At 47.5% G+C, this 13,110-nt stretch overlaps 4 protein-coding genes across 4 annotated transcripts; 2 read left to right on the forward strand and 2 right to left on the reverse strand.

Moving 5' to 3' along the window:
* Positions 1-3,912: 3,912 nt before the first annotated feature.
* Positions 3,913-7,555, forward strand: N7479_009370 (uncharacterized protein; the record flags this gene model as incomplete). The annotated part of the gene is made up of 6 exons (XM_057257063.1): positions 3,913-3,987; positions 4,039-4,069; positions 4,128-4,655; positions 4,876-6,849; positions 6,906-7,001; positions 7,056-7,555. 6 exons carry the CDS (start codon positions 3,913-3,915, stop codon positions 7,553-7,555), a joined length of 3,204 nt encoding a protein of 1,067 aa, XP_057104521.1.
* A 955-nt stretch (positions 7,556-8,510) lies between these two features.
* On the forward strand, positions 8,511-9,999 carry N7479_009371 (H(+)-transporting V1 sector ATPase subunit C; the record flags this gene model as incomplete). The annotated part of the gene is made up of 5 exons (XM_057257064.1): positions 8,511-8,808; positions 8,901-8,995; positions 9,072-9,163; positions 9,238-9,730; positions 9,808-9,999. 5 exons carry the CDS (start codon positions 8,511-8,513, stop codon positions 9,997-9,999), a joined length of 1,170 nt encoding a protein of 389 aa, XP_057104522.1.
* A 376-nt stretch (positions 10,000-10,375) lies between these two features.
* Positions 10,376-11,065, reverse strand: N7479_009372 (adenylyl-sulfate kinase; the record flags this gene model as incomplete). Its single annotated transcript, XM_057257065.1, has 2 exons — positions 10,376-11,003; positions 11,058-11,065. The coding sequence occupies 2 exons, from the start codon at positions 11,063-11,065 to the stop codon at positions 10,376-10,378; spliced, it is 636 nt and encodes a 211-aa protein (XP_057104523.1).
* Positions 11,066-11,407: 342 nt separating this feature from the next.
* On the reverse strand, positions 11,408-12,417 carry N7479_009373 (PaaI family thioesterase; the record flags this gene model as incomplete). The annotated part of the gene is made up of 3 exons (XM_057257066.1): positions 11,408-11,437; positions 11,498-12,219; positions 12,285-12,417. The coding sequence occupies 3 exons, from the start codon at positions 12,415-12,417 to the stop codon at positions 11,408-11,410; spliced, it is 885 nt and encodes a 294-aa protein (XP_057104524.1).
* Between the last annotated feature and the right edge of the window lie 693 nt (positions 12,418-13,110).

The following is a 13,110-nucleotide window of genomic DNA, read 5'->3' on the forward strand; positions in this document are numbered from 1 at the left end:
CATATATCATGCCCAATTTTCTGGTTTAGTCTATATTGAGGTTTGCAATACCAAAGTTGGACTTTGGACTCATCGGATACAATCTTGACTTTGATAGAATCGATACGAGCACCCTGAGGAATAATTTCCCCCTGTTTAACGCCATTTGACTCTATTTCAATCATTCTCTGCAATACTGCAGTCACCGCAGAAATCCAAGAATCCTGGTATTTGCACGCATGCAATAACGACACGATGTCCTTTCTTACCAACCAATCGCGAGATTTTACCCCACACCATAGAAGAGCATTTACCACAGATATCCTTGTATAGGTCTCTGGCGATGGTACTTTTTCGGAACTGAACCGAAGGAGGCCTTTTGCTAGGTCAACAACACGCTGGAAATGTGTTGTGTAATCATCAAGCAACACCTCAAGAGGCTCGTGACTACTGGCGATAGTAAGCTTTATATTGAGAGCTAAACTCCACAACTCCAGCAAGCTTAGCATATCGCGGTGTCGTTGTAGTATATTTCCACTTTCCAGAACGCACTTGAGTTGACTTCGCCAAAGCCGAAGTTTGCTCAAGACTGCGATTTCACCACGGCCGATGGGAGAACTTGCAGGCCCTATACTGAACCCTCCCCCTGGGTGGCTCTTCACTAGCTGCCACCCAACTACCATCATGAAGCGGCTATCTCTTGCAAACTCATCAATTCCCGACGAGTTAATCTTTTTGCGGAATTTCCCAATATTGGGGGAAATCAAGCGTCTGTCCTCAACGAATCTTCTTGGGTCCTCACATGTCGAAAAATGTATGTGAACCTGGGCAAAAGCCTGTTTCAAAGCTTGACCATTGGGGCTCTTTTCTAAGTCAACAGCCACCCATTCCTTGAACAGCCTATACCCAGATAGAAAATGGCAGCGGGCAGCAAACAAGTCTTCTTGGAAGAGAGCTAGCATTGTCAGAATAACGCAGGTGACGAGCACTATTTCTTTGTGAATGCGACTCGACTGCTCTCTGACTAGACTATCCCGAAGACAGGTTATCGCCTTGGAAGAATGGCTAAGAGCCAACAGACTTTCTCGATCCTCGATTTGTTTCGTTTGAACCTCTTCAAATTGACGTTGCCGTGCACCCATTGCTATTGCTGCATGGCGGACTGCAGGGTGTTCTTCGCACATCTGATACACCAGCTGCCCCCAGAATGTATCTTCAAAATAATCCATGCATTGGCTTGCCGTGCATTTGCGGAAGTAATCCAAGTGCCAGCGGTCGGTCCAATTGAGATGAACCTGACTCGGATCGATCAGACGAACGATAGCATCCACAGAAGGAGTGTGTGGGGCTTTATATTGTTTATGCCCGGACGTTGCAGTCTGATCGCCTGAATCGCGGGGCTTCTCAGCTTTACGCCAGGCACGGGTCCTTTTATCGGGCACCTGCACATAGCCATCACATTTTCTACCAGTACTCGTGCAGTTTTTACATGCTGGGAGAACTTCGTCACACTTTTTATGCCGAATTCTAGAACAGGATGCCGATCAATAAATTGCTGTGGATCTTCGGGACTGGGACTCTTTCCCAAGGGGCTCATACTTGCAAGTGTTGCATCCAGTGCGGACACTCGGGTGTCTTGATCTTGATCTTCGCTCTTTGGGCATGACATTTAGATCAGCAATTAGCTGGATTTGCAAGGTTGGAAAAGGCCTAAGAAGAGGAGATCCAGGTCGTCATGGGCTATTGCGTGTAAACCCCACTCTTAGCGCTGATCCTCCGGGGCCAGATCTGGTATGTGACCAACTATACTATACCCGGACAATTATGTCTATTATTACTGGATGTTATTATTCATTTTACGGGAATATATTCGGTGCTATCGCAGACTTTGTATATTAGGCATGCGAACTGTGTTTATGAGTGATAGGCCTCTCAATGTAGAGATACCCATCATCCCCTAGATCTACATAGTATGTGCCAGATAGATTGATAATCGTAAGTGGGCCCAGTATATCATTGGCTGTGAAATACATGGCGATATTCATAATATTGCCTACTATGTACGGAGTACTCCGTGCGTTATACTTCATTTGCGAGGTCGTTGTTTACACGTTCAGATCAAAACGTGTTTGGATTATTGGTCAGTATACCGCAGGCTAAAAAGATAAGTACAAAGTACCCAGTAGATCTGACACATTCTGAGACAAAGTCTGAGATATCGGGAATTCTTGACATTTAATCTCCTTCAACTTCAGTGGATGAAAGGATCAACTATTAATAGCTATATATGTAGAGAAGCAACAGAAGTAAATACTAGTACTCAGTTTCCCTAGTATTAGAAAACGAAACAGTAGAACAAGATCGACAATATGTCATTTTCGGGCAGCAAAAAAGACCAAACATCCACCATTTAGAAAGTCAGGTCAAAGAATAACTGTTCTACGCAAGCCGCTCCTCAAAGTCACTCCACTTTAATCTGATAGACTCTCACACGTGACATAACAAGCGTTTCACAATTTCCAAACAGGGCGCCTGAATCTGAGCTGAAGGATCAGGGGTAACGCACCGCCAGACTTTTTTTTCCAAGCAATTCAGCCCGGTAATGTTTTTTTCTAAACTCTGTACAGAGTAGACTTGTGTGAGATTGACTTCAGCCGCACTCATGTTTGGTGAAACCATGTACAGGGCTGAAAATGAAGGAGAGTCCGGAGATAGTGAGAGCGGGAGAAGTGTTTGAAACTAAGTAGCCGTACCGCGGTCAAAGCGATAGTGGAGTGCTCAGATTCGAAGCTGCCTAGGGGAAGAGATCTTAATATCTCTCTTGGTGGTTTGTTCTTTGGGTTGGAATTGGGAGAAGATAATTGTAGAATATCAGATTATCGGCTTCAGTATCATTTTTCAGGGAGATTAAAGCAGATTGGATGAAATTCAGGGGTATCAAGAACCTCATTGGTCATTGCATGGGAAAGAAGTCCCGCACGTTTTGGGCGGTATCGCCGCTATATCGTATATGTAGTAAGATAGATGAGAATAGGTTGGGCATTACCTATGTAGTAGAAATATAGGGAAATGCAAATGAATAATAGGGAAAATCAGATCAATCACGATTTGTGTAAATTGCTAACGTGGGGAAGACCATTTTGTGGCAGAAAGCCCAAAGTTCACCTTCATCTAGTCTCTCCTTTCTCATCCCTCCACCTCCACCCCCTAATCCAACTCTCATGTTTCATTGCTTTTTCTTTTCTTTTTCTTTTTGATTATCGTCTTTACTCCCGGATTTCACTTCCTTCGGCCTCGGGGCTGCCTCCGTCCAATCTTGAAACCAATCCAACGCCCGCGAGGGGCAATCCCCGTTTCGCTTCGCCTGTTGCGCTTAACGGTCACAACACCCGCGATTATTTATCTGAAACACTTCTGTAGCACGGCTAGCAGTGTCTGGTACGTCAAGAGATTTGAAGTCCACGATCCCTGGTCGATAGGCAAATAATTGCCGTCGCTATCATCCTAGTCCGCCCCATACGTGGACAGCCCTGCTTGTTTTGGTTCGGGGACTGATTGGGAGGACTGGTGTCTTACGCTTCCGAGCTCAAAACCAGTGTTGAATCACGTTTTTTTAACGCCCCAGTAGTCTGCAGGTTCAGCCGCCATTCGCCGTTCTTTCAGCCCCCTGTTGCATCTCCCCTCCAAATCTGCACCGACGACCCCATCTCCTCGATTTTGGCTTCCAACGCAGGTGGCGCTCACCAAGGAGTACCCTAAGGAAACGAGAAACGACGCATGTGATTGCCAGTGAGATCTTCCGTAGCGATCACGAATCGCCCGTATACACACGATTTTGGGCTTGGTCTGTGTCCCTCGCTAGACTTATATATTCGCAAGCATCAATACACGGCCATAGTCGATCATTTTGTGCGCTAGACACTGGATCTCAGGATGGAGAACCAGGGCGCATACCCGGAGTCTCCTATGGAACACGATGAGTCCTACCCGTGCAAGGGTTGTGGAGAGGTAGGCACAATGTGGAGCAAGTGGACGATACTTGACTAACTGTTTCGGCAGACTCTTGAAGAAGGGAAAGCATTTGAGCTTGGTATGCCGGATACCTGCGATTTTCTTTTGCATTTTCTCATGTCACTAACTTCTGGCAGCTGGAAACCGATGGCACATCGACTGTTTCCGATGCAGTACATGCAGTACTCTGCTTGACTCGGATGCGCACCTCCTCCTTTTGGGCGATGGATCACTTATATGCAGTAATTGCACATACAGCTGTAGCTCCTGCAACAACAAGATCGAGGATTTGGCCATCTTGACGGGAGATCAGGCTTTTTGCGCGCAATGCTTCCGATGCCGGAATTGCAAGCGAAAGATTGAGAATTTACGCTATGCGCGCACTTCACAGGGTATATTCTGCATGGAATGTCATGAATCGCTAATGGCACGAAGAAGAAAACGGAAAGCCGGCGGCAGTAGTGGGAAAAAACCAGCGGGGCCTAATGTGAAGCTGGACAAATCCTTGCCATCGCTGCCTCCCCACCTCCTTGAAGGAGCACAATTAATGGAAGAGGAGCAAAGTGAATATACAGGCACGCCTGACCCTAATAGAATGGCAGAAACGCCTGACCTAAATGACCAAAGACCGCAAAGCTCAACTTCTAATCAGCCAGCTAATTCAGGTAAGAAACTCTCCAGGACTCTAATGCCTTTGCAGCCTAGATGTACAATCATCCAGGCTTACATTTTGTCGCCTATTGTTGCATTGATCTATCCACCGATCTATACACCGCTCTCTATTTTTCTACACACCATTGTCACTGCCTATACTTATTGTTATGATCGCGTGATCTATAAAATAAACACCGCGTGCTGAAACTCTTTACTTACTTCTTCATACAGACAATATTCTCCTTCCATCCAGCACATATCGCAGCAGTCGTCAATCAATTCCGCGGCAAACTGACGCAGATGGTGGTGAATTATTGATTCCTCTTGCATTTGATCCATCGGCTGAGGGCAATTCTTCTCGTGGTCACTCACAGACACGGCAGGAGCATACCCGCGACTACTTCAATCAAATTCAATCCAGTGAAGCCTCACACAGGGCCTCACGCGACGGCCGTGAATATCTGCAAGAACACACTTCTCGAACATCTTCAGAAACCCATTCGCCCCATATTGCCTATCAGGAGAAAGGCTGGGAAAGAAACGAAGCCAATTCATCGGATAAAACACCACCATCCTCCGATTCCAAGGTTGCAAAGACGGGCTCTACTCGCAGCTCATCCGATATACCGATCAGCTTCAGAGAAACGAGCAACCTTTCCGGGGCTACCAGCCCTGGTAGCACCAGATCAAAGGAATTTTCTAGTGACACAAAACGACACATTCCTATGGATAGCGTTACTTCAGCTCCAGCTCGTCCTTCCAATGAGCTTCGTCGTCTCCACGACCACGGCTCAATGGACTCAACGCGCTCCCAAACCTCCGGCTTACCGCATTTACCAAAGCGCGGCGATTCACTTGAAGGCAGGCTTCACCAAATTCCAAGGAAAGAGATCGGATCATCACCTGTAACATCGCAATTTGGGGACTCCCCCATGCTCCGTAGTGACACTTTCGAACAGCCCATTCAACATACTCCCTTGAGCACAGCACAACTTGAATCGCACCAATACGATGGCGCCGGTGCATCAACCTTGCTACGGTACAACAGCGGAGGCGACTTCTCTATGGATGAAGAACTATCACGCATCATCGGTGGCGATGACACTGTTGGGCAAAATAACGAGTCATTCCTACGGCGCGTCTCAAACTCTGTCCGCCATGGCCGAAGCTTCAGCGAGAAGAGTGTGCGGATGAGCAAAGATCTGAAGAACCCTCGATCACCTAGCACTCGAAGCATAGCCGGAACGGATGTTGGCAGTCCCATCGCCGGATCACAGAGTGAAGAGATCTCTTGGCTTCGTAACGAATTGCGCAAAGAACGCCAACGAGTTGCAGAACTGGAATCAGCCGCTCGCACCGCAGCAGACGTAAAGCAAGTTAACACTGAGCTTTCTGAGAAGCGATCTACTATGATCGTCCTTGACGCTCAGCGCGAGATTGTTCTACGTGAGCTTACTGTTCTCACTGATCATATGGAAGCTGAAAAACGCGGTGGTTCCAGTGGGCCATTGGACCTTGGAAAACTCTCGAACCATGTGCTGCGCGAGCTGGCAGAATCCATTCAAAAACTGAAAGACTCTTATGCTCCGCAAATTGAAGAGCTTATGCAGAAGCGCAATGAGCTGTCAGATGAACTGGAAGCCATGAACACTCGAAAGGAGAAGAGTTTCCAGGAATTCGAGCAATTATCAATGAAGAATGCACAGTTAGCTGAGTTGAACAATCAGTTGGTTCACCAAATCCAAGAACTTTACAAAGCTACGGATGGTCAACCACGACCCAACGGTCTCGGCATCTCACACAACAAACAGCAGTCCACAAACTCCATTGAAGTGATGAAACCTTCCTTTTCAAACGAATATCAGGGATCTATGTCGACTGCTCACATTTCGGAAGACTCCGAGTCTGCTACGGCTACTGTTGTGCCAGGCCCCCAGGTTGTCAGCATTCGCAAGGGGCAGCCTCGCAAGTTTAACTGGAAAAAGGGGGGACAGAATGTCGCCAAAGGTGTCAAGGGTCTCAAGGGAGCCTTCATGTCTAGCGAAGGGGGACAAGGACAAGAGGTCGGCGGTGTTATACCGCGTTCCCAAACTCAAGATCCGAGTCGCCAAGGCTTTGGGTTCTTTGGGAACCAGAGAGGCAAGCAGGGAGGAAAGATGTCGCAAGCTGACAGTGTGCCTGTGTTGGCTGAAGTTGCTGCTGATGGTATGTGCCCGATACTAACATTCAGGATGATATCAGTATAAACTAATTACTTTCAGCTCTTTTCGGCACTGAACTTGAAGCTCGCATGGAACACGAGAAGAGTATCATTCCAGCCATCGTCACGCGGTGCATCCAGGAAGTTGAACTGCGAGGTATGTTTTGTCGGTGATTATTCGATCGTTGGTTAAACTAACAAATAAAATTAGGCATGGATATGGAAGGCATTTATCGCAAGTCCGGTGCTGCATCAGTCATCCAAACCATTCGCGAAGGCTTTGAAAGCTCACCATTTGATTACGACATCTCCGACCCTGACCTCGACATTCATGCTGTCACATCTACTTTAAAGCAATATTTCCGAAAGCTCCCTAACCCCCTCATCACTTACGAAGTTTACGAACTTGTGATAGATTCTGCCGAGGTCAGCCCTATGTCCGCGCGAATTGAACTCATGCAGAAGAGTCTACTCGAACTGCCCCGCGTGCACCGCGACGTCCTGGAGTTCCTCATCTTCCATCTCAAACGCGTTGTCGAGCGCCATGAGGAGAATTTGATGACCAGTCAGAATGTTGCTGTGGTCTTTGCGCCGACAATCATGCGACCTGAAAGTCTTGCCCGTGAGATGACTGATGTTCAGAAGAAGAATGATGTCCTCAAGTTCCTGGTGGAGAACTGCCAGGAAGTTTTCATGGGTATGCAGGGCTAGGGTCGAAGTAATTTTCCTCTCAGATCCTCCTCACTTTCACTCCAATTTCTCACAGTCGTGCCATCATGCATCAATTGACTCAGTTCTTGGGGCGTGATGTCAAACCATGGCCTACCTGTTCTATGATTAATTCTACGTGCTCTTTTTTTCGAAACTGTCCCCTCTTTATTTTTGTACAGATACCACTACTTCCTCTCCCTTTCCCTCCACTCTTCCCTCCACTCCTCCTTTTCTCCTCGGTTCACAATCAGGGCTGCACGCTTGATACAGATACCCTGTCTTTCCTTTTACTTTCTTCATGCCCAAGTTTTCCCTACATATTCTGCAGATTCGAAGCTAGTTGATTTCCCCAGCCTTGGCTGTTATTGAATCTAGCCTCACTGGCTGTTCCGGTGATCAAAATTCCTTAAGGGAGGTTCACTTCCTTTTCTTTTGAAGCATATCGGTGTTTTTTGTTTTTTTTTTTTTTTTTCCCGACTCTCAGCGAGCATTGAGTCCTCCTCTAGCGTTATGCATCTCTATACAGCACTTCATATGAAATGCGGTAGTAGCTGCACTGGTATTCATATACGTTAATTAAGCTGCTAGTATGATATCATGAGTATTTGATTTGATATTGAACATTATCACAGGTGATAGATAGAAAAGTCAGTATTGTACTTTTCACGGGGATTCTACATTGTGGCGAATGATTTTCACCTCTGAAAGGAAGAAAACATTGAGAAGATAATGTAATTTATGTTATTTCCACCCAACGCGATTAGATTACTCCAGTTTTATGTCAAGGACGGATGCCTAAGTCACTCTGTTAAAATGTGTACTTTGTAGATGTGCAAAGTGGACCTGGTCCAAGCACCCACCGCCTACGACATCGAGGCCACCCGAGCTACCCCCTCAACCCCGAAACGCTCCCAAGCCTCGTTGAAGGCCCTTGAATTCTCCGACATAAGCAGCCATGTCCAAACCAAACAAATACCTCCTTCTCTCCCTCCCAACCTCTATCGTCCCCTCGCACCACCGCGAAGACGCCCTCGAAGCAGTCTCGACCACCGTCTCCCCGGACAATGGCTCCGCTACCTCCTTCCCAATTCCGGAGTTCAAGATCGGCACGCTAGATGCCCTTGTCCAGCAGGCGGAAGAGCTGTCCAAGCTCGAAGCTTCATGCCAGAGTGTCGTTGCCAAGGTCGGCGATGCGTTGAAGAACATCCTTGAGGACGAGGCGCAGATTGAGCAGATGAAGGTTGTCAACCATAGTATGTGTCCAGCGTGGTATTGATCTGGCTGCGGAGGGAAAACGCAGTTTTGGAAAAGATATCTCTGGGTTCTGGGTTCTGACTGCCTACAGAGCCAGTCGATCAGTACCTGCGTACTTTCCAATGGAACAAAGTCAAGTACAGGGCCGATAAGCCCTTGGCGGAGCTGATTGATCTTCTACAGAAGGTTTGTTGTGTCGCACATAGAAACGAGGGGTCTTCCTAGCTTGGATTTACATACTAATGCTGTTTATCTACTACAGGAAGCGTCCAGCATCGACAACGACATTCGATTCAAGTACTCCCAATATAACCAGGTCAAGAACACGTTGTCCACACTGCAGCGGAAACAAACGTATGTTAACTATGAAGGAGACTCCGATGTGTACATATAACGTACGGGAACCAGAACTAACCCGCTCCACACAGAGGTAACCTCTCAACCAAGTCCCTCGCCTCAGTTATCGACCCGAAATCCATCGTCCAGGACTCCGAATACATCGAAACCCACCTCGTCGCCGTGCCCGCCCAGCTAGTAAAAGACTTCTTGAAGACCTACGAGACCGTCGCGCCAATGGTGGTCCCGCGGTCCGCGCAGCTGGTCGCGTCCGACAGCGAGTTCACGCTGTACGCTGTGACATGTTTCAAGAAGCACAGTGTCGAGTTCGTGCATAAGTGCCGTGAGCAGAAGTGGATCCCACGCGACTTTAAGTATGTTGAGGGCGGGAAGGAGGAGGAGCGCAAGGAGGTTGAGCGCGTTGGTGGTGATGAGCGTAAGGTATGGGGTGAGACGCTGCAACTCGGTCGCACGGCTTGGAGTGAGGCCGTTATGGTCTGGATTCATATTTTGGTTCTGAGGGTGTTTGTCGAGACGGTGCTGCGGTATGGATTGCCGTTGGATTTCGTCTGCGCTTTGGTCAGGGTATGTTCTCTTTCCTCTGCTTTTTTGGTCGCTTTTACAGTGTGGCACGGGCTGACGTTCTTTTTTACTCCCTACAGACGCAAACTAGCAAGCAAGCAGACCGTGCAAAGCAAAACCTCGAGAATAAATACTCGTATCTGGCGGGCAATGCCTTTGGGCGGGACAAGAAGGGCCGTATGCAGCGGGATGACCCTGGCGAGATGCACCCAGGTGGTGAGGGCAGCGCAGACTACACCCCGTATGTGTTTTATGAATTCGAGTTCAACTAAGGTTGCCAATTCGAGGCATCGCAGGAGATACGAAGCTTCGAGAAGACATTGCGTACATATACCACCTCGGTACATCTAGCACAAAGCATTGAAATTTTTTGGTTTTTCTGATTTTCAATGACCACACATTCAAACAGCGAAAGGGGATTAAACCCCATTACCCATCCTCGGCCTCATAATATGCAATGTGCAAAAGCGATCTATATTGTCCACGCAGTATGTACAGTAAGCGGGGAGGGGAATCAACCTTGGAAACCCAAAAACACCATATCTAATCCGCTGTACAGTACTCTTTTTATGTAAATCCGATCATAGACACATCCGCCAAATCTCAAATCAAATCCCAATCCCAATCGCAAGTCAAAAAGAAACCACCTTACTCCTTCTTGGCGGGCAAGTAACCCTTGGAGTCAAGGTAATCAATAATCTGCTTAACGGCATCCTGGACGGGGAGCTCATAGTTCTTAACGTGAACCTCGGGGTTGATCGGGGCCTCATAAGGAGCAGAGATACCAGTGAACTCCTTGATAATGCCCTCACGAGCCTTCTTGTAAAGGCCTTTAGGGTCACGCTGCTCAGCGATCTCAACGGGGACATCAACATAGACCTCGACGAAAGGCAGACCAGTGGTCTCGCCGGGAGTGGCAACCTCATGCAGTTGGCGGGCAGTGTCACGATCTTTCCGGTAGGGAGAGATGAAGGAAGTGATAGCGACAGAATTAGAGTCAGCGAACAGCTTAGCGACCTCGGCAATGCGGCGGATGTTCTCGTTACGGTCGGCCTCGCTGAATCCAAGGTCCTTGTTCAGTCCGAAACGGATGTTATCGCCGTCCAGACGGTAGGCGTGAATGCCACGGTCGCGAACGAGCTGGTGCTCAAGCTCGACGGCGAGTGTGGACTTGCCGGAGGCGGAGAGACCGGTAAGCCAGATTGTGAGACCTTGCTGGTTGCGCAGCTCGGTACGCTCACTGCGGGTCAAGGCGCTGGCGTGGAAGGTGATGTTGCTATTTGTTTGGTTAGAGGGATATAGATTGGCATTGAGGGTTATCTGGACTTACGTAGACATTTTGGAGGTATGTAGATTAATGAAGAGAATGAGAGTTGAAATTCTGAGCAGAGAAATTATAGAAATAAGGAGGGGCAGTGGCCGCGTCACAGAAGATGTGATCATCGCGGGGGAGGGAAGTGTCGCCATCGCTTGGCATTTCTTTTCTTTTTATACTTGGTATTTTATAACATTTTATAATATATTTATAGTGTCTATAAGGACCTATATCTTTATATCAATGGACTAATATGTACAAAATCACTTCTAAACCTCATTTACAAAGAAAAAAAACATCTATTCGCCATGACTCCAGGAACCAGGAACAGGAACCAAATGCAGAAATTTCGGAAATTTCTTCAATCACGCCACTTTGTAGAGACTCGAAAGCGCCTGGAAGAAAATTAGCCACTAAGAAAGAAAAAAGTCAAAATCCCAACAGTTTGAACTTACAGCAGCTTGCCGAGGCTCAATGAACAAAGCCTTAGCCTCAACTAGAACCACCGGCTCTGTACCGTCACTCGGGAGAGTCTCAATGCGACCTTCCACCCACGCCTTACGACCCTCAACCTTAACAGTCTCCGCGCGGAGGGCAACATATTGATTCGCCATAGCAGGAGCACGGTAATCAATATTCAAATTGGCCGTAACACCCACCTTATTCGGCAAAGCCGGGAAGCAACAACGCGCCAGACCCTCGTCCAACAACGTAGCCAGTAGACCACCGTGGATTATTCCTTGGTGACCACAGACATCCCCGCCAAGATACATGAGCGAAACCATGGTCTTGCCGTCGCGCTGACTGAATACATATGGCGGCACAACGATCTTCCCAGGTCCAGCTAGCGTTCCGGCTGTGAGGTTGCGTTCGCGCATGGGTTCGGGAATTGTAAGGTGTGGCCGGGATTCGGAGAATTCGGGGTTTGCGCGAAGAGCCTCTGCGACGGGATGGGTGCGGAGTGTATTATCGATATTCGCGGTCGCAGTGTCTGAGGCAACGAATGCCGTCAAGGTCTCTTCGCCGGTTGGGGTGGCCATGATGCGCGAAAGGGTAATTTGGGTTTGGTAGGTTAATCCAACTGTGAATGCGAAAACGGCGATTGAGGTGAAGCCGATGAAGCGACGGAGACGTGAGCGCGGGACTTGGGGTGGTGATGGCTGTGTAGAGGCAGATGCTGCGATTACCGGGTTAGTTGTTTTGTTGAAATTGCGCATTGTAACTGGTTTATATATAGCTTACAGGTGGAGTATGTCCGGTTGTAGGGTCGTTTCGGGGCAGCGGAGAAAGAGTTGCGGGTAAGGAGTCGCGAAAGAGATAGTGTGGAGGGGATTTTGCGAACAGAAGGAAGAGAAGTAAAAGATCGACGGAACATCATAAATTATAAAGAGCGAAAAGAATTATCAAAAAAAATAATCCAAATTAGATGTCTAGGAGGCGAAGTTGGTGAGAAAAAGAGTGGTTGAGAGGACAACGGTGGAGTTGGGGGATTTTAACCTCGGCATCTTCACTTCTAACGTTCACCGAGAATGTCCGTCACTTTTCAATGTTATATATTGGTTATATATGTATTATTAGGTTACGCAAAGGGGTTTTTGATATTTTTCTAATTTGCTACTTGGAAACCGCAAACCACATAGGGTATGAATACTCAGTGGGTAGCCATATTAACAAGACAACATAGTACAGTGAGTGGATTCTATACTAAGACATGTACTCCGTATAAATACATAAATCGTCTGTGCCCCTTGGCAAACTAGTGTAACATAGATATTCCCCGAATTCCGAGATTTCCTTCCTATTGAGCCCTAAACATCAAAAATATAAAATCATACAATGTGGCAAAAGAGCTTTATTTATGACTAGCTGGAGAAAAGGGCGGGGGCAAGAGAGCTTATAGAGACGGGGAGCTACTATATATCAGCCAGCGACATCATGGCTTCTGAGGAAGCAGGAACAGAGTTCGTTGGAAAAATCAAATAGAGTACTAAGAAACCGAATAGTCACAGAGCTACTTGCACTACAGAAAACTTTCATGAACATGGTATTATTTCAGCTATGGGGCACT

Source organism: Penicillium vulpinum, assembly GCF_028829585.1.
Source record: "Penicillium vulpinum strain IBT 29486 chromosome Unknown utg000004l_segment0_segment0, whole genome shotgun sequence".
Classification (NCBI taxonomy): Eukaryota; Fungi; Ascomycota; class Eurotiomycetes; order Eurotiales; family Aspergillaceae; genus Penicillium; species Penicillium vulpinum.